Source organism: Ursus americanus, chromosome 8, assembly GCF_024610735.1.
Source record: "Ursus americanus isolate L20-20 chromosome 8, mUrsAme1.1.p, whole genome shotgun sequence".
In the NCBI taxonomy this organism is placed as follows: Eukaryota; Metazoa; Chordata; class Mammalia; order Carnivora; family Ursidae; genus Ursus; species Ursus americanus.
This window is the reverse complement of record NC_142134.1, coordinates 83,600,669-83,626,761: the sequence shown is the minus strand read 5'-3', so window position 1 is coordinate 83,626,761 and position 26,093 is coordinate 83,600,669. Positions and strand designations below refer to the sequence as shown.

The window sequence follows — 26,093 nt, the reverse complement described above, 5'->3', positions numbered from 1 at the left end:
CCCAATTTTAACTTGGTGGAAATTAGTTTAGTGCTGTCCACCTGGCTGGGGCAATAAAATGCCGACGAAGCCTGACAAGATAGGATAGAACTGAGACCCATGATTTGTGTCTCTTGTCAAGTAGCCCAAAGTTCACACTTTGTGGAAAGCATAAAGTATTTAGAGCCAGATCATTCAGGTCAGCCTAATCCAAAAGATAGTGCCCTCCTTGCTAACCTGGTCTCTTTTCTAATCATCAGTGGGTCACTTACATTCCAGAAAGGAGCCTTTAGGCTTAATCTAGTTCAGTCTCTTGACTTTGTAGATAAGAAAGCAAACTCAGATAAGTTAGATGACTTGTCCTCCACAGCTGTGGTATAAATAATGACCAAACCTGCATGATCTGGCCTCAACAGTTATCACTGTTTCTACTGTATAACTCACTTTGAGGTGTTCAGCCTAGTGAGTGTGGCTTTGGAGTGGATAGTGCTTTACCCGTAAACTATGTTAAAAAAAAAAAAAAAAGAAGAAGAAGAAGAAGAGGAGGAGGAGTACAGCTATTATTGCTTGGCTTAAGAACTGTTTATTAAGCAACTACTATGTGTCAATACTGTAATGGGTATGCAGTTGGGGTAAAATAGTATCTGCCTTCATGGAGCTTTTAGTCACCTATGAGAAACATAACCATTCAACAAATGAGCAGACGAATTAATTTGCAGTTTTAAAATGTGATTAATGCATGATGAGAAAGAGCAGGATGTGATGCTCATTACCGGGCGGGGTGGGAAGGGGCTCAATTTAGACTGAGGGTCAGAAAAGCCTGCCTGAGGAAGTTACACTCAAGGTTAAACTGGAAGGATGAGTAAAGGGGAGGAGGCAGAAAGGGACAGAGGAGCTTAAAACTTTGTGAATATGTTGCTGGTATGGTAAAATAGTCTATGGCCGATCATGTGACATCTTATTATTTGGTGAGAAGGAGCCACTTTTGATTCAAAGTTTGAGGGCAGTATTTAGTAGGTGCTCAGTAATTGTTTACTGGATCAATAAAACAGTCTGGGATTGAAAGGGTTAATGCCGCACCTTTCATTGACTGACTTTCTGGAGTTTCCCACGCTCTGCAACTTTTGGATGTAGTATGTCCTTCACTCAGCAGCATCTTCTGTGTATCACACACTGTTTTAGATAAGAGGGATTCAGTGAAGACCAAGACAGCAAGTGTCCTATCCTTACGGAGCTTAATTTCTAATTGAGGGGACAGAAAATGTGTAAGTATATATATTAATAATCAAGGTAATTTCAGAAAGTGATAAGTTCTGTGGAAGGAATCAGGAAGGAGAATATGACGGTGATGAGCAGGGGGGAGTGGGGTACCTTTAGTCAAGAAGCTCAGGGATGGCCTCTCAAGAGTGCTCTTTCTGCTGAGACCAGTCATGTGAAAGCTAGAAGAGAGGCATCCAGGCTCCTCACCGCCAGGAGCACTGATTTCTTTAGCTGCTCTATCAAGGGTGTGGAAGGAACCCATTCCTCCTTCATTCTGGTGAGGAATCTAAGTAGGATTATGAGAAAGCATGTAAGTGGGTGTGCAGGCTCCAGGCTGTGTCTAGACCTGCATGTCGACTACTGTGGTTCTTAGGGCCTCCCATTTCCAGTCCATTTGTGTCATTTCATGAAACCAGTGTTGTGCTTCATTTTGTTTATTTTGTTTTCAGGCCTTTGCAGGTTCTTGCTCCTCATTCGCCAGCAGGGAGGAGCTAGAACAGGAAGTAGATACTGGAGTTAGGGTTACACCGCTTTAGAATTTGGTAGGATTGGGTGGTGTTGGCTAAGGAGTGTATCCCCTACCTTGCCTCCTGTTAGGGAAGGGACGTAATTAATCTTGAGGTATTGATGCAGTTGTCACGAAACACTGATGTTAGCGACTCAAGACTAATGCCCCTCATAGCACTTTCTCATGTTAAGTAATTTGTGAATGATTTTCCTTTCTTCCGGAGTTTATAGTCACAGTAAGAAGCAGGTACTGACCAACTGACTGCAGTGAGCACCAGAGCACAGGCATTATGTCATGTGCTGTCACAACAGCCCCATAGCCTAGGCTCCATGAGGCAGGCACTGCCGTCTTCTCCACTTGCCAGATGAGGAAACAAGCTTGACCTGGTAAAACCACACAGCTGGCATCAGAAACCGAACCTAAGCCTATGTGTGTCTGGATCGAGAGCTCTGTTGGTCACTGATGAGTAGGGTGACCAGGCCACATCTTCTTCCAGTAGTCTCTGCAGAGCCCTCCTTCATTGTCAGAAGGCAAGAAACTACTGTTCCTAAGGCCACAACCACCACAGGATGACCTCCAAGGTGATGGCAGGCTTGGGCTCTCACTTAGACTTCCTAGGGCTCCCAGCTGCCTGCATGCTTCCTGGGGTGAAGGGACCAAGTGTTCCCTCGAAATGTCAGTGGGAACACAGCCTAGTGGGAGAAGGAGGCAAGTACCTTATAAAAGCCGCTGGGAAAAAGATGGACAGATTAGACCACATGGAAGCCAAAAACCATTATGTGGTGGAAGACACTATAAACCAAGTCGGCTGACAAATGATAAACTGGAAAACTTACTTACAGTTGACATCACAAACAAGATGTTAAGCCCATGATGTGTAAAGAGCATCTGACCGAGGACAACAATCCAGTGGCAAAGGATATAAAGAAATCCACAAAGGAAGACATTGAAATGGCGAGTAAACACAGGAAAAGATTCTGTTCTAGTAATCAGGGCAAGGTGAACTAAAGCAATCTGTAAGCCCAGTTTCTATCACATTGTAGAAATATAAAGAGTGATGATGACCTCTTCTTCGTATGAAATGAGGTTAGACAGGTACTCTCAACACTGAGCCAGCCCCTGCACTGCCGCCACCCTAGTCCAGTCTGCTGTGGTCTCCAGCCAGGACTGTAAAAGTCTCCCAGCACCTCCTCGTGCCCAAGTCCTGTCCAAACAAACCAGGTCGTGGTGCTCCTCTTCAAACCCTGCCTCGAGGCTGCATGTTACTGTCCCTGTTTACCTCTTCACCCTCATCTGAGCTGCTTTCCCTCTTCCTGTGTCACTCATCCACATAGATCACACATACCCCAAGTGTGCTGCCCTCTTTTAGCCTTGGGGCTTTCACAGTTTGCTGTGTTCCCCCTGGAAAGCCCCACTGTACCTTCCTTCCCCTCCCCTAGACAACATGTCAGCCTTCAGGTCTCAGGTCAAATGGCACTTGCATTGCAAGCTTGTTAAAATACGTGTCCATTAAAATGGTCTCAGTCCAAATACTGGAGTACTTTGTAGCTGCTAAAAAAAAGAAGTGAAGTAGCTGTGTGTTTTCTGGGGAAAGAAGTTCAGGGTGTTATTAATGGAAAAATAAAAGCAAGTTGCAGAATTGTTTATATAGTTCATTACCATTGTATATTTGTGATTGTACACATACAGGAAAAAGTATGAAAGGGTACTTACCCAAAGTAACTGGTTACCTATAAGTAGTAAAATTTGGGGTGAAAGAGAGGCTCACGTTTTAAAAAAATAATTCATTGAGATAGAATTTTCACAGAGTGCAGGGCAGACATTTTTATGTGTACAGTGTCGTGAGATTTAACAAATGTGGTATACCCATGCAACCCCCAACTCAACTCTGATTCTGATCCCCCACCCAGGAGGGGTAGTCGTCGCTATCACTTTGTCGGTTTGTCAGTGAGTTACTTGCCTAAACTCATTCTGCAGAGTCTGTCTCCCCTGGAGTGAACAGTAACTGGTATTTGCTTATTTTCGTTTTAAATTGTTTTTATTTTTGAGCTGGTCTTCTGAAAGGTCAGCCCTGGGTCAACATAGTTCGTGGTTAGCCCGTGACTGGTCAGAGGTTGTGCCTGAACACGGTAGGCCTTCTACCCTCTCCAGGGGTCTGTGTGTGGTTCGTAATCACTGTTCAGGCACCTAATAAACCTGCCGTGTCACTTTGTGTGAGCAGGGCCTCCTGTTCAGCTGGAAGGAATGGGTAACTAGGCACTGTCTGATCTCTCCAGAGTGCACAGTCAGCCCTGTGTGTGCACTCAGCTCTGTTGGATCTTACAGAAATCTGCTGTTACCTGTCTCATTCCACAGACCCCATTTTAATTTTTTTTTGTATTTTAATTTTTTTTGAGTAGTCTCCATGCCCAGCACAGAGCTCAAGGTGGACCTTGAACTTAGGACCCTGAGATCAAGAGTCAGACGCTTAACCAACTGAGCCACCTGGGCGCCACTAACCTAGATTCCTTTTTTTTTTTTTTTAAGATTTTATTCATTTATTTGAGAGAGAGTGAGCGAGAGAGTACAAGCTGGGGGAGAGGCAGAGAGAGAGAGAGAAGCAGACTCCATGCTGAGCAGGGAGCCCGACGATGCAGGGCTCAATCCCAGGACCCCGAGATCATGACCTGAGCTGAAGGCAGACGCTTAACCAACTGAACCACCCAGGTTTCCCCCAGATCCCATTTTTAAATGTTGGGCTTGTCTCTTACCACAAACAGCATTGGTGCCTTAGGCAGCTGTGATGTTGGCCTTCCTTGTTTTCAACACACCCCTGGCATGGGACTTCTCTGTGCAGCTCCAGGTCAGATGGACCCCTCGAGGACCCCATGGCCACTACATCACATACATCACAAGGGTGGGGGAAGGGGAGCAGCCTATGTGAAAACACCACAGGTGCTTACAGCTCTTAGTGAGATTCAGTAGTTTGTCTTAGATAAGAACTTCTCAATTTGTATATCCTTGGTAAGTTTTCAAAGTCTTGAAATGGTTGTTTTGGGCAGTTCTATCCCATGTTATCATTGCTCTTGGGGGGAGGATTTGCCAAGCTCCTTTGGCATTCCAGAAATCAGGTTAATTCATATTTGCTATTTTTGCTGTTAAGACCTGGCAAAATTATGCCTAATGGCATTATCCAGATTTCTGTTTATTTTCATTGCACGGGTAGGCTCCTGGGTGCCAGTGTCATGGGTTGTTGGGTAACTCCAGGTCACAGGAGACACATGACCCATTACTCTGGCCTCTTAGACTCTGTGCTAAAGCGAGGGGGTTGTTGACATAATTCTGTGTCAGAAAGGTATGGGGATGTGTCACACCCACCGTTTGCTCCCAGAAATTACAGTGCTGTGTGTGTGTGTGTGTGTGTGTGTGTGTGTGTGTGTGTGTGTTTGGAGCAGGCGTGTCCCACCAGCATCCCTGGGCCAGTTTTCTATGAGAATTTCGAAGAGTTCTTGCTTAGAGACTGCTTTCCTCCCAGGGTGTGTGAGAGGCTGCTCGTTCACATGGCATGGACATTAGAATTGCTGGGTTGTAAGATGAGTACACGGAGTTTGCTTGTCACGCAGAGCAGCTTTGAAGCTTAGGTGAGGACCTGGTGGGAAGCTGAGTATACAGGTTCATGTTTTCGGTGCATACTTTGCCATTGTCTTCAGTTGCTATGACATACAGCTTTTCTGTCCACCACTGTCATCCAGCTGCCCACAGCCTCCTCCTTCATCCTCTCATTGGCTGAAATACAGCCAAGTCTTTGAGATCAGGTTTGCTAGTTTTCCAAGAATGTGTGCAGCTTGCCCCTCTGTCCTACCACTGACCCAGCTTCCAGGATTGGGGATGTCCTAGTTTTATGCTCTCCTCTTTCATCCATAATATGATCTTCGGCACTCCTTCCCATGCTGTGCTTTGGATTCCATAGTCTAATTTCTTGAATGTTTCCTCCTGCAGGCATTGATGACAGGGAGCCTCCCCGGCTTCATTGATGTTGTCAGGAACCTCAATTCCCCCGCACTGTTGGAAGACAACGTGATCACACAGGCAAAAGCAGCTGGGAAAAGAATGATCTTTTATGGAGACGAAACATGGGTGAAATTATTCCCAAAGCATTTTGTGGAGTATGATGGAACAACCTCATTTTTTGTGTCAGATTATACAGAGGTCAGTTTTTAAAATGAGAAGACTTTGTCATACTACACAGAGTCTGATACCCTGTCCGTGAGAGGCAAAATTGTTTTACAGGTGGCTTTTATTAGTAACTGGGAGAGGTATGGAGAGATGGTAGACGCTGTTCATTCACATAATCATTTACAACCCAGGGTCATAAACCCTGATGGAGGTGTGAGGAAAGTTCTCCTGGAACAGGTAAACACCTGTTGATGGGGTATGGAGGATCAGGAAGGGCTTCCCAGCAAGGAGCCATTTAAGCTGTTTTGAGAAGTGAGTGGGGACTTCCCAAGTGGACAGAATGGGGGTGGCAGCATCGGTACAGGGCAGAGCCTGAGGACTCCATGGCTTCCTTGGGATCCTTGAGGCTACTGGTTCTCCTATTAGTGCAGCAGTGTCCCCAGTGGGGAGGTGGGAGGACAGATGGTCAGCTGGGTGGAGCCTGGTCCTGAAGGGCATTGCCTTGTGCTGGGAGTGCAGTGTCCAGCAAGGAAAAAGGGTGTGATTAGACCTCTAGTTAGAAACTTGACCCTGGAAGCAGAGGGAGGCCCCAGAGAGCAGAGACAAACCCACACCAGCTCAGTTTGCTAGGCCTGGTAGAGCATTTGCAGCCTTGCTTACATTAATACCCTTTGCTAAAGTTGACCTCTGTACATGCAGCAGTTACTGTCCAGGAGTGAGTTTCCCCATCCTCTGTCTCATCACTCAGAGACCCTTCCCTTTGTAGAGACTTTTCAGCAGGAGAGAGGTGGGCCAGCTGAATGGTCAGGGCTGACCAGGCTCAGAGCTGTATCTCTGTCCTCCCCAAACAGCCTTCTCATAGGACACACTTAAATGGCCTCAGCTTCACCCCACCAGTCACCTGAACTCTGGCACCTGTGGGACTTGGTCATCTGCTTAGTGTTAGTTAATTCCCAGTAGGGGTCCCACAGAACATTTTTGTTAGAACAATTCTCATTTAAATTACCTGTATGGTATGTTCTATCTGTACCTTAGAAACATGAGGACGATATTAGTGAAAGCTTCGTCTAATGCTAATATTTGTTTGACTTTTTTATGACAGGTTTTTCTGTTTGTGTTTAGCGGTTTTTTTGGTCTTGTCGGACTCTGAGTCCTGTTACCTAAAACAAACACCTAGATTTTAAAAGGACTGTATCACTTTCCCTTGGAGAGTGTAGGTGAAGGGAAATAAGGAAGCCGTTCATACGTACTTTTTCCCCTTCGTAGGTGGATGATAATGTTACGAGGCATTTGGATAAAGTATTACAAAGAGGGGATTGGGATGTGTTAATCCTCCACTACCTCGGGCTGGACCACATCGGCCACGTCTCTGGGCCCAGCAGCCCTCTGATCGGGCACAAACTCCGGGAGATGGACAGCATCCTGATGAAGATCCACACCTCGCTGCTGTCCGAGGTAAGGCTCGCTGGTGCGCCATGCAGCACGAGAGTGTCGCCGTGCCAGCGTCTCCTAGGAGATACCAGGTTCCTGAAGTGGGCTTGAGACCTAGGTGAACGCCACGCCCACCATCACTCAGTTTGCCTGTAAGCACAGAGCACAAGCTCAGCCTCCCAGCAGTTCTGACTATGTCCACCATTGACCATTCATCCCACTACTAGTTCCTGAACGCCTGTGCAGGCATCTGTAGAGCTTATACTGTAGACAGGAAGGACAGACGAGGGTAATCAACAAGTACATAAGTACACTAAGAAAACAGAGCAGGAGGTGGGAACGGCATCTGAGAGAGAAGCTGTAATTTGAAGCAGAATGGTGAAAGCAGCCGTCCTTCAGGATGTGTGAGATGGGAGCAGAGCCTTGAAGGGAGGGAGGGGCAGATACGCCCTCTGTGAAGTTGCATTCCAGGTGACGAAGTAGCAAGAGCTAGGCAGAGCCTGCCTGGGAACATCCAGGAGCAGCAGAGTCCCTTGGCTGGTTCCCAGGCTGAGAGCCAATCCCGTGTGACACATAAGGAGACAGGCGTGACAAGGCATGTGCCTAGGCTGTCACAGCTCAGCAGTGGCAAAGACAGAAACCAGGCCCAAATCCTCTGCCTGAGAGGCCCTGAATATAACCCTCCTGTGCCCCATGACCTCCCTACGATTCCGTTTGTTTTATTTATGATATTTGTCTTTCACCCTTTGATCTAGCTGTAAGCTCGTAGGTTAAAAAAAAAGTCTAACTCATTTGTAAAGAGCTACTATTTATAAAGTAAAGGTAAAATCTACAGCTGTTTCCTTAACAAGGTCGTCTATTCTCCTCAGTCTGAATGCAATTGAAATATTTTTCCTTTGCCTTGTAGGAGAGAGAGACTCTTGTACCCAATTTGCTGGTGCTTTGTGGTGATCATGGCATGTCAGAAACAGGAGGTCATGGGGCCTCTTCCGTGGAGGAGCTTAACACCGCTCTGATGTTGATCAGTTCTGCATTTGAAAGAAAACCTGGTGAGGGTTTAGAAATATATTTTAAACTGTATTTTATGTATCTGTTTTCTGTAGACTGATTTTAATTTTAAAAAATCATTTTTTGGAAGCTGTGCAAGTTTGAAATATCCTGAGCAATGTGAGGATGAAAATTAATAGGGTGAGGGGCAACCAGGATTTGGAATTTACATTTCTTGTCCTGATTCTTAAAATACAAATATTCTTTTTAGGGATTTTGTTGTACGAATGTCACTGCCTGGGCATCTGGAACTGTTAATGAAAATTACCAGTATCTTCAAGACATCTGAAAACATATGAACTGAAAGAAAGAAACATAATAATTAATTTTTTTAAGATTGTATTTATTTATTTGAGAGAGAGACAGACACTGAAAGAAAGAGAGAGAACACGAGCAGGGGAGAGGGGCAGAGGGAGAGGGACAAGCAGGCTCACACTGAGCAGGGAGCCCGATGCGGGGCTCGATCCCAGGACTCCGGGATCACGACCTGAGCCAAAGGCAGACGCCCAACCAACTGAGCCACCCAGGTGCCCCAATAATTAAAATTTTTATAAACGATCCATCTTTTGAAACTCTTAGGAGTCATAGGATCAGTCGGAGCAGGACTAACCAGGGGCCTGTCAGCATTAAGACAGCCCAACTCTGCACCCCAAACATACACGGGCCGACTTGCCTCACAGCCGTGTGCCCTGTCTCTCCCTCACCGTGCACCGCCTCTGCCTCCTCACTTTACAGCACGCCCGCTTCGCTCACCGGCTGTCTCTGAGTTGGACACTCTCCGGCCTCCTTTCACGTGACCCTTCAGTACCATTGGGCATCTCTGACCCCTAGTTCTAGTAGCTCCCATTTGTCTGATTTTCTTCCCACCTCTTGCTTTGCTGTCTGGTCTTTGCTAGCTTAGCTCCTGGTCCTGGCATTCTTTCTGGACTGCCTCCCTAGTTTCATTCTACATTCACTCCTGAGATTATCTCGTCCACTCCCATAGTTTTAAATGCCATGAATAGGCTCTACACTTGTCAGGTTGATCCCTGTAGCTGTTTCCTCTTTTCCGATCTCCAGACTGTCTGCTCAGCTACATGTCTGACTCCTCCACTTGGGTCTCCCAAAGGTCGAGCAACTACGACAGCTGCACGTCCCATCTGCCCTCTCGTATTCCCCTGCCAGCAGATGGCACCTTCAAGTGAGTCTTCCAGGTGGAAATGTGGGCGTCTGCCTTCACCCTCCTTCTCCCTTGCTCCCCACATTCTAGACCAACCCCAATCTCCCATACATAAAACCTTTCAGTAGCTGAACTTTGGATCAAGTAACAATCCTATGTGAGGCTTCTTTCCTACCTCGCAGCTTCATCCTGAACCGTATTCACCATTAGTCGGTGTGTCCTGGCCTCTGCCGTTCGCACGGGTCCCCCAGGTGACAAGCTCTTCTCCATGTGCCCAACTCCATCATCGTCAGCCCTTTGGCCTGGTTGTCCACTCATCCCTGGTTTCAGCTGTCACTCACTCATCCATGAAACTAAATTGCCCTCCCTCTGTTCGTCATTCATAGCAGTCCACGTGTGCTGCCCTGCTTCTTGGCTTAGATTGTAGTTACAGACTTGTGTGATCATGTAACAGCCACCTCCTCTCTGCACTTCACGCTACAGTCGGCAGGGCCAGATCTGTTTTGTTCTTTGGTACTTGCCTGCCTTGGGCCCAAACATTGCCTGGTATGTGATGGGTGCCAAAAAGGGTTGTCAAATGAATGAATCTCCCACTCGAGCAAGGATTGGTTGGGGAAGAATCTCCGTTGGTTTCCTTCAATCTTTTTGCAACACTTCCTCCTCTCGGACATCTGATCTCCTAGGATATAAGTCATTAGCTCTTGGGACCTGAGCCTTCCTATTCTAGGTGTCTTGCAGAAACCTGTCTTCCAGGGAGCGCACACACTACCCGTCAGAGCACCAGCCTTCTAGACCTGGCTTTCCCACACTGCATACCGAAGCTGGGTCCCGTGCGGCTCCCCTACTGAACGAGAGCCCCATGCCAGAAATGCCCTGTCCACTCATGCATCCAGCACAGGTGTGCCGCGTACCTGCGGTGGGCCAGGCACTGTGCTGGGCACTGTGGGCAGCCTCCACCCTCGGGGGTCTTGTGGTCTGTGGAGCAAAAGAGACAACTAAGCCGGTGGTTTTTCTTGTAGGGGTGTTAGGGTTGTTGTTGAACTAAAGTGCTAGTGTTCCACCTCCGAGATGGGTATTTCAGAATGTCCTCCGTGGGAGGCCTGACCGCGTCTTCAGTGCCGGGAACAGCCAGGGAGGCTGCGTGTGCAGGGCACTGACAGGGCTGTTCAGGTCACTGACCTCAGTGCGGACAGTGTCATTTGTGTACTTGTATCAGGAATGGTTGTGTTCAGTTGTCTCATTATGCTTATTTTATGAGCCAGGACTGCACTGCAAGTAGCTCGCTCAGAGTCAGTATTAATTTCAGGACAGTGTACCCCCACTTACCCCCCCTACCCCTAGCTGCCAGCAACCGCTAATCTTTTTTTCATCTCTGTAGATTTGCCTCTTCTGGACATTTCCTATGAATGGACCTTGTAGTACGTGGCCTTGTGTGACTGGCTGCTTTCACTTGGCGTGATGATGTCAGGGTTCATCCAGGTAGTAGTGGCATCAGGACTTCATCCCTTTCCTTGGCTGGATTATGTTCCACATGATGGATAGACCACATCATGTATCCATCTGTTGATAGACATATGGGTTGTTTCCACTTTTCAGCTGTTACGAATAATGTTGCTGTGAACATTTTGGGAAGTTTTTCTGTGGACAGATTTTTTTTTTTTTTCCCTAAGATTTATTTATTTCTTTTAGAGAGAGAGCAAGAGAGTATGTGCAAGCAGGGGGAGGGGCAGAGGGAGAGGGAGAAGCAGACTCCCCACTGAGCAGGGAGCCTGATGCAGGGCTCGATCCCAGGACCCTGAAGTCATGGCCTGAGCTAAAATCAAGAGTCAGACGCTTAAATGACTGAGCCACACAGGCGCCCCTGGACAGATGTTTTCATGTGGTGTTGTTTTCTTTCTCCAGTACAGCTTTGCCCCACTTACCTTTTCTATGCTGTTACTGTCACATTTGGTACTTTTTTTTTTTTAGATTTTATTCATTTATTTGAGAGAGAGAGCATGAGTGAGGGGAAGTGACAGAGGCAGAGGGAGAAGCAGACTCCCCGCTGAGCAGGGAGCCCGATGTGGAACTCGATCCCAGGACCCTGGGATCATGACCTGAGCCTCGGGCAGACGCTTTAGCGACTGAGCCCCCCAAGCACTCCAAGTGCAGTACATTTCTGTGTTACAAACTGAGGACGTAACTATACGTATGCTTTATATAATGGCTTTTTAAATGTGTGCTTATGCTGTTTTATAATTGTGTAACTACTGATGATCTCTGCTTGTTTTATGGATCGAAATTAACATCTGGAGTCTCTTGTTTTCAGCCTGAAGAACCTCCTTTAGCATTTCTTATAATGCAGGTTTGCTAGCAATAAATAGTTTCTTTTTTGTTGTTTTTTGTTTTTAATCTGGGATGTCTTTAGTATGTCTTCATTTTTAAAAGGTAGTTTTGCTGGGTAGAAGACTCTGAGCTGACCGTCTTCTCTCTCTCAGTACTTTGGGTGTGCTGTCCCACTGCCTTCTGGCCTGCACGGCTTCTGATGAGACATCCTCAGTCTGACCGGGCTTCCCTTGTCTTGTCTGTCAGCACTTTTGTTATATATGTCTGTTTTGTGTTTATTCAACTTGGAGTTCGTTGAGCCTCTCGGATGGGTAGATTAATGGTTCTCATCAAATTTGGGAAAGTTTCTGTTTTTCAGATTGTATAATTTTATCAGTCTGCCTTTAAATTTGGTCATTCTTCTGCCAGTTCAAAATCTGCTCTTGTGCAACTATAGTGAATTTTTCATTTCGGTGATTATATTTCTCATCTTCACAGTTTCCATAGATTCTTTCCTTTATAATTTCTGTCTCTTTGTTGATAATCTCTATTCGATGACACATTGTCATCAGACCTTCCTTTACTTGTCTATGTGTAGTTTCCTGTAGCTCTTTGAACGTGTTTGTGGTGGCTGCTTGAAAGTCTGTCTGTTACCTCTAGCATCTGGGCCCTTTACTGGAAGGTTCTGTTCTTTTTTCTTCTGAGTCGTACTTTCCTATTTCTTTGCATGATTGCTCATAGTTTTCGGCAAAAACTGACCATTTCAAATAATACACTGTAGCAACTCTGGATGCTGACCCCGCCCCCACCCCCACCCTCGGGGCTGTTCCCTTGTTTATTTGCTGAAAGGCATGGCTAGACCACTTCAGTGAATTCTCTCTCCTGCAGCATGGAGTCTGCTGTGGCTCCCGTGCTGGCACAGCCGCCCTGGTGACAGCGGTCCCACTGACGCCCTGTGCCTGTCTCTCTCTGTGGTAGCTGTGCTAGGTTATTGCCTCTGTTGCTGTCACACCCAGCTGTCAGGCTCCACTTGTTGCCAGCTGATTGCCTTATTTTTGACAACCTATAATAAATGTGCTCCACGATCTGATCTTGTATTTGAGCCCCTTTGCAGGCTTATTTTCGAGGCTATTCTCTGAGATGGTTCTGACCCTCTCTGTGAGCGCCCAACTGGCCTGTGGTTTAGCTTGTGGCTATCATGAAGCTACCAGCCTCCTCTCAGCTGCCCACCTCCAAGATCTCCATTGTTTTCAAGAGCATTCCTAGGCTTGAATTCACCACCTTCTGTTTCAGACAAAGTCAGTTCTTTTGTGGGGAGCTTTGCTCTGTTCTGTGGCCTGCCCTGGGCAAAATCTCTGAGCCATGGTTTCTAGTTACGGGCAGTGACAGCAGTCCCTTTCTCTTGGGGGCTCTGTGTAGTAGCCTCTGATCTTTCCACTAGCCTCTTCTGGGGGCAGCCTCTACCCTGCAAGCAGACTGGGGTAGAAATTCTGTATGGGGCTGGGCAGAAAAAGGGAGCTCCCAGCCACTCAGCTAGGATTGAGCCTCTACCCCACATAGCTGAGGAGGATGGGCAATGCTGGCAGGTTGTTACTCCCCAGGAGAGCTCAGAGACCCCACAGGGACCCAGGGGTGAGGGAGCCCCGTGTTCTTTGCTCTGTCCTCTCAGAGTGGAGTCTGTCCCGTGGAGCTACAGGGGGTAGGGAGTGAGTCATGGTTCCTCAGGTGCCTCACACTCCCCTGCTCTTACCAAGCTTAGGAGATTTTCTTGAACAAAGATTTCTTCATTTGCTGTATGTCCCTAGATGGTTTCCAGAAGCTATAAATTCTTGTGGTGGTTTTTATAATTTTTACCAGCTATGCTTGTTTTCCTGGCAAGCAGATCCACAGAGCTCCTCATGCCACCTTCCTGATAGGTCTTTGAAGGCTTATTTTTATCCTACAGATTCATGTAAATGTTTGTTGCTTATTCTAATAAAAATAAATCTTGAGGTGTTGAAAAATAAGCAGTTCTGAGTTGTGTACCATGTGATTTCATACACCCCCAGCCTGCTACTGCCCACCCCCAGAGTTCTGACCTCATGCCTCTGCTCGACCTCCACACAGGGGAGAGCAGGTATATTTTATTGTCTTCCTCCTGCTAACAGGATGTAAGCTCCGTGAAGGGCAGGGACTTTGCCTGTTCTTTCATATTCTATTCCTCAAGCCCAGAATAGTGGCCTACAGTGGCCGTCTCATCAGTATTTGTTGATTGAATGTGTGAAAGGTGGCTTAGCTGTACAGAGCACATTGCTGGGGCCAGTGGAGAGGAGACAGGTGCAAGAAGGCCTGGGTGCTGGATGGAGAGAATGGTTTTCTGAAATGCTTTTCCTTCTTCTACAGGGTAAAACCCACTGTGTAATGTGGCCTCCCTTGTATTAGTGTTAACAGAATTACAGTTCTCAAAATACTGCTGGCAAGAGCCAGTCACGCTAACCAGTAGAGCAAAGTCAAGAGGCCAAAAATAGACCCCAGTAGATCTGGGCATTTGGTGACAAAAGGTGGCATTTCACATTAATGTAGAAAAGAGAAGGCATTCCAGAAGTGATGGGAAAATCTATCTCATTCTTTGAACCTAGGTAAATCCCAGATCAAAACATTTAAATGCCTCTAAAGACTCCTTATTATGTAAATTTTCAGACATACGAAAGTAGTCAAAACAGTGTATTAAACCCCCAAGCCCACCACCCAGTTTCAGTGGTTATGGGCCAGTTATGGCCAATCTTTTTTTCTTTTTTTTTTTTTTTTAAGATTTTTATGTATTTGAGAGAGAGTGTGTGAGAGAGTGAGCATGATTTGGGTGAGGGGCAGAGGGAGAAGCAGACTCCCCACCGAGCAGGACCAGGCTTGATCCCAATCCCAGAATTCTGGGATCATGACCTGAGCTGAAGGCAGACGCTCAATGGACTGAGCCACCCAGGTGCCCCTGTTATAGCCATTCTCACGTCTTCTCTCCTCTCGCCTGTTTTCCTCTCCTGTTTTACTTGAAAGCAGGTCTCTAGAAGTTATGTGCTTTTCTTACTTTCTTACCATAGTCTCGATACTGTTAGCACATTTAAAATATGGTATTCCTTCCTTTATTCATCAAATGGTCAGTGTTCAAATTTCCAATGTCTGTCTCCCTCTTTAGTTGTTTGAGTTAAGATACCAGTAAGATCCACGCACTGAGGTTGGTGTGTCTCTTTACGTCTCTTCTGTCTGTGGGTCCCCACTCCATCCTCTTCTATTTTACAACAATTTGTTTGTTGGGAAAACCTGGTTATTTGTCCTGGGGAGTCTTCCTCTGCACTGTCTGTTGACATGTCCTCTGTTCCTCTGTGAATCCTCTCTGACCAGGAGACACATTCAGATCCCATTGATTTAGTTGGTTTTCGTAAGGCTGTCTCCAGCAGCATCTGACTCTTTGCTGCGTAGTGAAGCTGGTAGCCATTGATGACCAGCTAGGGCCAGTAACTCACCGGAGGTTGGAGACAGTGATATTCAATTGTCTAATTCTTTTTTTCATTAACTATCCAGAATAATTCTATAAGGAGAATCTTCCCCAATCTACTTTTTGTTACCTAGCAGTACCATTTTTGTAACAGAGATAGGAGTGAAGATGGGTTATTCTTCCCACTTGATTTCCAGTTTCAAATCAATGAATTAGTTCACTGTGAGTTCACTAGCGTGCTTCAACTGTGACCAATTAGGGGTTGTGTTGTTGGTGTTCAGTAGCGTTGTGAACTCATGGGTTTAAGCATAGTTTGTTTCAATTCAGTATAAATATTTTTCTTTTCAATGTTCAGTTTGTCCCATCTTTAACTAGTAGGAGCCTCTGATTCAGATTAGCTTCTGAGTCCTTCCAGCCTTAAGGTCTCAGGCAGCAACAGAGCCTTTAGTATCTCTGAGGACTCTGTCGCTGCCTGCTCTGAAAAGTTGTTCCAGCCTCTCGTGCACAGTTCCTTGCCTAGACCTGGAATCAGCTGCTTTTCCAGGATTCCCTCGTTCCTTTCAGTGGAAAGGGATCTTTGAGGACCACCACCTCAGAGCGAGCGGTACTCATGGATTCTTGTGTAGTTACCATTTCTGGACAAAGCAAGGAAGTCTTTTTAAGATAAAATTGTCTTGAGTTTGTATTGATACTTGCAATCCACATTCTCTGCTGTGAAATGAAATTCTTAGATCTTACATCTCTTCTCTCTTCCTCCCAAGCTTAGAATCCTGGTTGTCAGCAACCCCGGATATGAGTATCACATAATGGTCTACAGTAGTCTCAGAGTAACACCAGCACCACCACCTTTATCAGTGCCAAAAAGCAGTTTAAGGGGGCTTTTTGTTTTGGGTTTGGTTTCAGATCAAAGCACTTCATATAGGAAAATACTAGAAGAAAACACATGATAATACCGGAGTAGAAGTTTCTTTCTAAGTATAACCCAGAGCCATCAGTGGAGGGTTAGTCAAGAAAAGATTAATATATTTGACCAAATTAAAAAGAAAAATTCTTTACAACCAGAAAGTACCATAATCAAAGTAAAACCTCTACAAACCCACAGTAGAGTGTCTAAGTTACTCCCAGCAAGCACCAGCTCTCCTGGGTAGACTTCCCTGGTGGCCCCCTCAGTTCCCCTCAGACCTGTGTTGTAGTAGTGCAGGGGGGGCGGGGTGCCGGGGTGTGGCTGGGTATTGTCTTTACAGATGAGAAAAGTCTGACAAAGTCAAGTTCTTGTCCAAGGCATCAGCTGGATAGTGGCAAAGCAGGAGTGTGAGCCCAGTGTCCTGCTGTGGTACCCATTCTCCTTGCAAGGGTTAGTAGGAAGGCTAGCCGTTGCTTGGACTTAAAGCCCTTCAATTGCTCAGGCCATCGGTAGGCAGATGTCTTGTTTGTTAGAGCTGGTTATAGGACTCGGCCCAGCTGAATCCAGCCTCATTCTACTCTTCCCAGTTAGAGGTGTGTTCTACTCAGGAGCCGCGGAGATGTCTGTGTCCATTTCTCAGCGCTGTGTAGACCTGTCAGAACCCACGGCGGTAGGGCCGCCAGAGATCCCACCGTCACCCTGGTTCAGGAGCTTGACTGTTGACCTCACCAAAGTGACCAACCCTCAGCATCTGCAGAGCTACCTGCTTCCTCCGTGCCCACCCCCAGCTCGGAACCTCAGGCAGTATTGAGGTTCTCTTGCCGGTATCTCTCCCACAGATTGTATGCTACTTCGGGGAAGTCCCCGTGCCCACACAGAATGCGCGTTTAGTAAATTTGTCGACACAAACACCAGTGAGGTGACTTCCCTATGAATGTACATGGAATGCTTTGAAGATACGGGTAATTTGTCATAGCAGGTCGAGGGAATGACTGCCACCGTACACGTTTGAGAGCCTGTCACTTAAACCATTTTCTTTTCTCTAGGTGATATCAGACGTCCAAAGCATGTTCAACAGACTGACTTGGCTGCAACCCTAGCAATAGGGCTTGGTTTGCCAATCCCAGCGAACAGTGTCGGCAGCCTCCTGTTCCCCACCGTGGAAGGGAGACCAGTGAGAGAACAACTGAGGTTTTTACATTTAAATGCAGTGCAGCTCAGCAAATTGTTGCAGGAGAATGCACCGTCATACAAAAAAGGTAACTCAGTTAAGAGACTATGTTTCCACTGCACCTGGTGTTTTCCTGTGTTCATGGTGTGCGGGTCTCAGTCTTTGACTGTGCTTCTGTTTTCTTAGAACCCTGATGGTCACCGTTAGCGACACCCACAGATACAATTACCTACATCAAGCTCTTTCATAAATAAATGTATTCGTTCAACAAATATGGAATTTTTTCACTAAGTTCCTGTTTGGCTGAGGAGATGCAAGGGCTCTGCCCTCATGGAGCTTGGCTTCCAGAGGTAGAGAAGTAGCAGCAGCTGTCAGATGGCGACGAATGCCTCAGAAGGAGGGTGTACTGGGGAAGGGACGGGGAACGCGGTGGGGGGAGGGCTGTCGGGGCAGAGGCCTGGCCTCTGAGACTCAGAGGGAGTGTTTGGCAGATGCAGGAGCCTACGGCGGGGACGTGTCTGCACATTCAAAGGATGACCAGGGGACAGAGTGGCTGGAGCAGGGCGAACTGGAGTAAGGCAGAAGGAGACGAGGTCAGAGGGATAGGGAGGCCTTTTAGGCCTTGGAGGGGCTCTTCTGTCATGAGCTAGGTGGGGAGCTCATGCAGCCTTCCGTGCAGTCTGAAATCTTTGAGCTACATTTTCAGAGGCTCTCTCGGGTGCCCGTGTGGAGGGTTCTACCTTGTGTTGTAGGAGAGTTTGAAGGCTGCTGCAGTGCCCTAGTAAGGGGAGGGGAGGGCCCAGGCAGTGGCGGTGCTATATCCAGGACAGACGGCTGCGTTCCAGATATATTTTGAAGGCAGTGCAAGCAGGATTTGCTGATGCACTGGATAGAAGGTGCAGGTGAACCAGAGGCATAAGGAACAACTTGACATGCTCAGCAGAGCAATGGAAGAATGGAGTGACCATTACTGAAGTGGGAGAGTGGGGTGCTTGTGGGGTGAGGGGGTTGGTGTTGAGGAAGCCAGGTAAAGAAAGAATTTTAGGAAGGAAGGAGTGAGCAGCCAAGTCGAATGCTGCTCAAGGTAGGATAAAATGAGGAACTGAGACTTGACCATTCATCTGGCAGGTGATGTTACCAATGACTTTGTCAGGAGTGGTGCACATAGAGGGCTGGGCTGGAGTCGGGCAGGGAAGGAAGTGGGGCGTGGAAATGGCTGTTGTGTGAGGTGGACCGAGGCCAACACAGGGTATGTTGTTTATATTTTTAAGTTGGGAGAAACTCAGGGGTATTTATATGCTGGTAAGAATGATCCAGAACAAGAGAGCACATCTCCCCAGGACTATTTTTTCAAACAATTTATCTGACCATCAAGGTGCATCAAGGACATCATGTTTGGGGCTGGGACTGGGGCTGGTTTGGTTGTTTGGAGTTGACTAGGTCAACTCCTAGTTTGAGGCAGCAATTAATGTGATGTTGGCAACTTTTCCTACTTGAGAAAGTGGAGTACTAGTTAGTAGAGTGAATGCCCGTAAGTTTGCACTGAGATGTAGGCTGGCCTTGACTTGCCTGTGGAAAACCAGCAAGGACTGGGGGGCCGGGTGTCCTAAATGGTGGGAGAACTTCGGGGGCCAGCCCCTTGTCCGTGAGGTGGCCCCAGTGAGCAACAGTGTGAAAAGTGAGGCCAGCCCTGGTGCACATTTCAGTCCAGAGGAGAGACGACAGTTACTTTGCTTGTTTTCAAAAGTAACTTGTGAGTTTGGTAGGTTTTGCAAATTTATTATTGGTAATATGTGTCCCAGAGTGGGGGTTGTTTACTTATTTCAGGAGGAACAGGTGGGGAGAATTAAGCACTGCAGTGGGTATGGCCAGAAAGAAGCCCATGAGATGAACGTAGGTCAGTCCCTGGCATGAGAAAACATTCATGGGGCCTTATACTCCTAGAATGCCCTTTGTCTATGCCGTCAGTGATCCTATTTCCCGAGACAAAACTCGGTACGTGTCTGACAGTGAAGTCGATTTCAAGGCCTCCCCTGACATCCAGCCCAATCTGATACAACTCTCCCATCGCTCCCTGACTTTCATTCCAGTGGGACAGACTTTCTCACCTCGGGACCTTTGCATGTGCTACTCCCATAGACTGGATGCTCTTCCCCAGTTATCACCTGGTGGATTTCTGGGCCACCTTCCACTTCAGCTTCAGTGCCAGACCTTATTGTTGCCAACCCTCAATTCCAGATTTTAGTCAGTTCCTTCAGTGTTACCAAAAGTCTCCCATATTCCCCTACTTTCCTCCATAGCATTTGTGAAAACCTGTGACCCCAACTAGATGACAGGCCCAAGCAGGCAGGAACTGTACCTGGTTGCATGTAGCATGTCGTCAATGCTCAAAATACTTGTTTGGACACATACACAGGTGCTCACTTCCCTATGATTCTATGTGGTGAGGTATAGACCTGCTGCCCCTATGTCTCTGTGATTCTGGATATAGACATGGGTGCCCCTATGTCTCTAGGACTGCAGGGTGGTGGGGTCTAACAATTAAGCTTTCCATCCTAGATCCAGACTAATTGAGTTTAGATCCCAGCTATCACCTGCCAGCCCATGAGCTCTGGAGTGGGCATGGTCGTCATCCCTATCTCAGGTCATGGGGGAAGAAGAGGCGTTGAGGGGCTTGGAGTCATGCAGGCCACCAGCACTCGGTCACCTGTTATCTGCAGCACCGGCAGGGCTTCGGGCATTTGGGCTGTGCTCAGGGTTATACAGCAACCCTAACCCTAATCCTGGAATAGCTCTGCTGGAGGTCAGGAGAGCACAGGAAATACCATGGAGTCTCGGAAAGGAAGTTCTTGCTTTGCAGACTAGTTGAGTCACCAGTAAGTCTGGTCTTTCTCCAGACCAGTAAGTCTGGTCCAGCTTCCTGATGCTGAGCTGCCTGCCACTGCCGTCCCAGAGTGGACGGCAGCATTTGGGGCTGGGCTTCAGTTCAGGAGCTGTTCTGCCAGCCCTGGCTGTGTGTCGGGATAGGTCTTCTAGCTCGGCATCGTGGCAGGAGGGGTCAGGACATGTGAAGAAGGGAAGCAGGTCAAAGATGGGTGCTGTCAGTCAAAAGTGGGAAGTGGATGTGATGGAAGAAGCGTCAGGCCACTGCCTGCCCAGTCCTCACAATGTGTGAGCATTGGAAAGATTTGTAACACCAAGGGCCTGTTAATGTAATGCCTTTCTGGGTTGTTTTTGGTTTTGTTTTTTAAAGGTTTTATTTATTTATTTGTCAGAGAGAGAGAGAGCACAAGCAGAGAGAGGGAGAAGCAGGCTTCCCGCTGAGCAGGGAGCCCGATGTGGGGCTCGATCCCAGGACCCTGGGATCATGACCTGAGTGGAGGCAGACACTTAACCGAGTAAGCCACCCAGGCATCCCTGGGGTGTTTCTGTATTGCACTTTAAAGAAGAAGAAAAGCTTGGAGAGAGACTGAGAGAGAAGGGGGAGGAAGAGGCAAGGCCAGGTGTGGGAGGGAGAGAAAGGGCGCAGAGCAGTGGGCAGACACTTCTTCCATGTTGTGTGCTGCTTTGTGCTTTGGGGTGTAGTGGGCTGGCCGGCAGGCAGGCTATCCAAGGATTCGTGAGCATCACTGGCTGTTAGTTTTCCTGAGGGTGCTGCTGGCCACCCCCCAAGGGATAGGTCATCTTCATTAGGTAGCGGGCTTTATGCTCACACCACGTGCTGTGAATAACTGAATACTTTGAAATGATAAATGTGCGTGAATGTCTGTGATCTGTCGTCCTGTCTTGATCTTGTCCTCTTCTTGTTAGAGCCTGGATTTGAGCAGTTTAAAATGTCAGAGAGGTTGCATGGGAACTGGATCAGACTGTACTTGGAGGAAAATAACTCAGAAGTCCTTTTCAACCTGGGAGCCAAGGTTCGCAGGCAGTACTTGGATGCGCTGAGGACCCTGAGCCTGTCCCTGAGCAGACAAGTGGCCCAGTACGACATCTACTCGATGCTGGTGGGGACTGTCATGGTTTTGGAGGTACGGTGCTCGTGTGGAGTTATGGCGCAGCTGTTAAACTGATTTGGTAACTCAGCCAGAATATTGTAGTTTAAAGCATATAAAATACTGTTTTTTTCTAAAAATGGAAAAATACCAGTTTCCTTGTTTGTTGAACTCTTTCATCGTGTGTCTTCATGCCCAAAGTACTGTCAGGCGTCAGCTTTCTGTGCTCCACACTGCTGCACGCATACGTTCTTGGCAGCTCATCAGAAATCATGTTTCTCTTCTGTTTCCAACATTTGAACAGCTGGCACGAGGTCAGGAGTTCTCTCTGAGCCCAGCAGTCGTGGACACTGCTGCTCTTTTCCTGTTCCAGGTTCTAGCCCTGCTCCTGCTCAGCATCCCACAAGCTCTGAACAACAAGGCTGAACTGGAGGTTCCTCTGTGGTCGCCTGTGTTTTCTCTACTGTTTTATTTGACGTTCCTGGTTCTTTCTGCTCTTCACGTCATTGTGTGCACCTCGGCCGAGAGTTCCTGCTATTTCTGTGGCCTCTCGTGGCTGACGGCAGGCGGAGTGATGGTGTTGATCTCTGCACTGCTCTGTGCAGTCATGTCTGCTCTGGCCGAGATGTTTGCCGGTGGAAAATTCCTGAGCAAGGTAAGGCTCATTCCTACACATACGACCCTGGCTTTCTGGGTAGGCCATTTTCTCTTATTTCAGCTGATCTTTCATTCATCAGACACTGGCTGCTAAACCCCAGGTGTGTATCAGGCGGAGTCAAGGAGCCAAGGAGAGGAGCCCACACTTCAGAGGGGCTGACGTCTGAGCATCCTGACTTCAGACACTCAGACCTGTGTTGTCAGGTCATGTGCCTTGTTTCTTTATGGGAAAGACAGGGTCCCTGTGACTGTAATCACGGGACTGTACAGAGCTGTTGGTCACAGATGAATAGGCAGTTGGCTGATGGGGCAGTGTGTGAATAGACATCTCTCCCAAAGTGTTTGAGCTGCAGCCAAGGGAAGAACGTTTCAGAGAGAAGAGTCTACTCGTTGGACCTTCTAGGAAGGTCAGCAGGAGCCCGGGACCTTGTCCTCACGCTGCCTTCTTTGAGAGTCCATCCTGCCTTTTCTTTTCAAGACTGATGTTTTCCTTTAGATTGCTTAGAATCTTTGGCCTCTGACTCCTTTATTCATAGGTAGGCCAGTGAAGCAGAGATGGACAGTCACAATTGGTCCATGGTGCCTGGAGCCCAAGGGACTCAGGGAAGTAACTCCAGCTCCCCCACCCCCCCCCCAGTGCAGCTGCCGCACCTCAGGGCCATCTGATGCCCTTCCCTGCGTGTGTGTGTGAGGAACTTACGGGTTGTTGTTTATGGCTCGTTTCTGTTCCCCATGAGAGTATAGGTTTCCCTAGAGCCATTTGATTCCCCAGGGCCTAAACAGATTCATGGTGTCTTTCTTTCTTATATAAGCTGCACACGATAAATAGAGTAAATATTATTAAATAATTATCAAATGACAGTCATTAAATTCTCATCTTTAATTTTAAATGCTTTCAGTTAGTATATTTACAGGATAGGACTGTGATGCCAACTTTGTTGTTTCAATACAATTGATCATTTCAATGAAAACCGTCTGGATTTCTGGAAAATTCATGATGAAATTAGATGTCTGCTTTGGTGGAATATATCCTGGGGTTCTTTGGTTTCAAATAGCAGGAACTGACTGTGGACCACCCCTGCAGACCTCAGGCTCCCAGGGAAGGGGTGAGGATTCAAGGAGGACTGGGTTCAGGAGCTGGTAGGTGAGCTCTCTGAGCTGCAGCCCTGCCCAGATGGTGTGGGTCACTCAGCTTAGGACTTGCAGTCCAGGGTGACAACTGCCAGTGCTGTTTCTGTGCCCCTGGCCGTGCCCCAGGAGAATAGGCAGTCCCATCAGAGCAGGAAATGGGTGTGGGGTGTGAGGGGCTAGCAAGTACCTGTCACAGTAGGTTAAGTGCATGTGGTGGGATTTGTGTAATTTTTATACTTTTTCCCCTCACAAAATGCACTTTCCTTTTCCAGAATCCAGCTCATCCAAAGGCACAATGGTCGGAGTTAGATGTTCTTATCTTATTGGGGACCATGGGCCACATGCTGAGTCTGGGTGCAAGCAGCTTCATCGAGGAGGAGCACCAGACCTGGTATTTCCTCGTTAACACCCTGTGTCTGGCTCTGTGTCACGAAATCTACAGAAACTGCTTTCTAAGGGATGACTGTGAGCCCCAGCCGTGCTCACACGTGGAGGAGGGATTCGTCAGCACTGCAGCAGCATTACGGGACAGGAGCACGTGTTGTAACGTGTTAGAGCCCCACAGAGTGTCTAAGAACCCCACTGCCCTTGACACGCTCAGAGGCTATGAGAAGTGGATGGTGTTAGCAAGCCCATGGGCGATACTTACCTGCTGTCGGCTGCTGCGGTCCCTAAACCAGACGGGTGTGCAGTGGGCCCACCGGCCTGACTTGGGGCATTGGCTCGCCAGGTAAGAGCATGAGCTGTGGCCTTAGGCCAGACCTTGCGTGGTTGACTGGCCACACACAGAGTCTTCTTTTGCAAAATGTAGGCCTATTTTTCATATTCAGAATAGAAATGATATTTGGAAATATAGAAATATGGAAAAATAGACCGTAAGCCATGAATTAGTTTTGAAAGATGGATTTATTTGGGTTTTGTTTTTTTAATTGCTGAATCACTGTAATTGTTTATGTTTATGAAAACCTTTGAGTTTTAAAATGCCAACTGCAGGGGTATTTGGGTGCAGAGGTGCCTGGGTGGCTCAGTCGTTAAGCATCTGCTTTCGGCTCAGGTCATGATCCCAGGGTCCTGGGATCAAGCCCCGCATCGGGCTCCCTGCTCAGTGGGAAGCCTGCTTCTCCGTCTCCCACTCCCCCTGTTTGTGTTCCCTCTCTTGCTGCCTCTTTCTGTCAAATAAATAAATAAAATCTTTAAAAATAAATAAGTAGATAAAATGCCAACTGCAGCAAGGATGTAGTTTTGTCACTTGCTGCCTCCTCCCTGACAATGTGGGCTGGGGCAGGGCCACACTCCCTCTGGCCACCCACTCCTCTCTCCCCACCTGAAGCCAGAAGTATAGCAGATGGGGAGGATCAAAGTAAAGAGAGGGAACTGGGACAGAAGAGGTCAAGATTTGGCTGTATCAGGGCACCTGGGTGGTGCAGTCAAGTAAGTGTCTGACTCTTGATCGGCTCAGGTCATGGTCTCAGGGTCGGGAGATTGAGCCTCATGTCTAGCTCCATACCTAGCATGGAGTCTGCTTGAGATTCTTTCTCTCCCTCTGCCTCTACCTGCTCCAACCCCATGCAGTCTCTCTCTCTCTCTCTGTCTCTCTCAAAAAATGTGGCTATATTATATATATATATATATTTTTTTAAGATTATTTATTTATTTGAAAGAGAGAGTGTGTGCACACAAGCAGGGGAGCGGCAGAGGGAGAAGCAGGCTCCCCGCTGAGCAGAGAGCCCGACATGGGGCACCACCCCAGGACCCCGGGATCATGACCTGAGCCAAAGACAGACGCTTAAGCGACTGAGCCACCCAGGTGCCCCTATGTTATACATTTTAATTGTCTGTCAATGAAGACTTAGAAAACTAAAGTAGAAGGAAGGAACAGAATGCACATTTGTTTCCTGTTGCTGTGAAGGACTTGCATGAAAATTACCAGGAGGGGGGCTCAGGACAGTACTGGACATGCTCCTAAAGGAGGGAATGTCAACAGAAAGAGAAGGGACATGATTGCCCTCCTGGGGATCAGGGAGCTTCGGGTCAAACAACAAGGTGTGGTTTTACTCATAGTCAGGTAGACACACAGGAGGAATTGATAGAACCTAGTCCTGGTAAGCAGCAGAGGACCCCTGACCACATGCTGCCATGGTCCTTTGGGAAGATACCTGGAACTATCCATCAAAAGCTATAAAAATCATTCCTCTGGTCAGATAATTCTGGTGGGAAACTTCTCCCAGGTGTTAACTCTGTTAGCAAATGCCTGCCAGCCACAGGGACCACAGGCAGCTTTTTTCACATCCCTGCTGTGTGCCTGCTCGTTTCATTTTCACAGCAAGCCTGCAGAGAGCTTGCTGGCCTGTCCTACTCAGGAGAGGAAGCAGAAGGGAGCTGAGGCACCTGTCCAAGCATGTGAGATTGGGGGAGCCCTGGGACAGCCCAGTGGCCTCACTTCTTATTTTTCTGGGGAGTTGAAGCAGTGCAGGAGAAAGTGCTAATTCCCACCCTGGATGCCTCGCCCCCTGCTCCTCAGTCCGGACCCTCCTCCAGCACACTGGGGGGACGGGACTCTTCCCTGCAGGATGCCCCCCTGCATCACGAGTCTTCCCTGTGCTGCTGAGTTAGTCCTGTCAGTTGGTGAGGAGGCGACAGTACGGCCCCATTTCTCCTTCATAGCAGAGCTTCTGGGGAGCCATGTAAATTCACCTTCCTTATTGCTGTTTTTTTTTTTTTTTTAAAGATTTTATTTATTTATTCGACAGAGATAGAGACAGCCAGTGAGAGGGAACACAAGCAGGGGGAGTGGGAGAGGAAGAAGCAGGCTCCCAGCAGAGGAGCCTGATGTGGGACTCGATCCCATAACGCCGGGATCACGCCCTGAGCCGAAGGCAGACGCTTAACCGCTGTGCCACCCAGGCGCCCCTGTTTTTCAGTTGTT

At 47.7% G+C, this 26,093-nt stretch overlaps 1 protein-coding gene across 3 annotated transcripts in view; it reads left to right on the top strand.

The window, feature by feature from the left end:
• The window catches only part of PIGG (phosphatidylinositol glycan anchor biosynthesis class G (EMM blood group)), a 42,388-nt gene that overhangs the window by 1,717 nt on the left and 14,578 nt on the right, over positions 1–26,093 (top strand). For all 3 annotated transcript variants that reach the window (XM_045774776.2, XM_045774773.2, XM_045774775.2), the window contains exons 3-9: positions 5,726–5,935; positions 7,169–7,357; positions 8,241–8,382; positions 17,263–17,475; positions 21,198–21,415; positions 21,753–22,034; positions 23,440–23,897. In XM_045774776.2, coding sequence (XP_045630732.2) covers positions 5,726–5,935; positions 7,169–7,357; positions 8,241–8,382; positions 17,263–17,475; positions 21,198–21,415; positions 21,753–22,034; positions 23,440–23,897 — 1,712 coding nt within the window. The remainder of the gene's footprint in view (positions 1–5,725; positions 5,936–7,168; positions 7,358–8,240; positions 8,383–17,262; positions 17,476–21,197; positions 21,416–21,752; positions 22,035–23,439; positions 23,898–26,093) is intronic.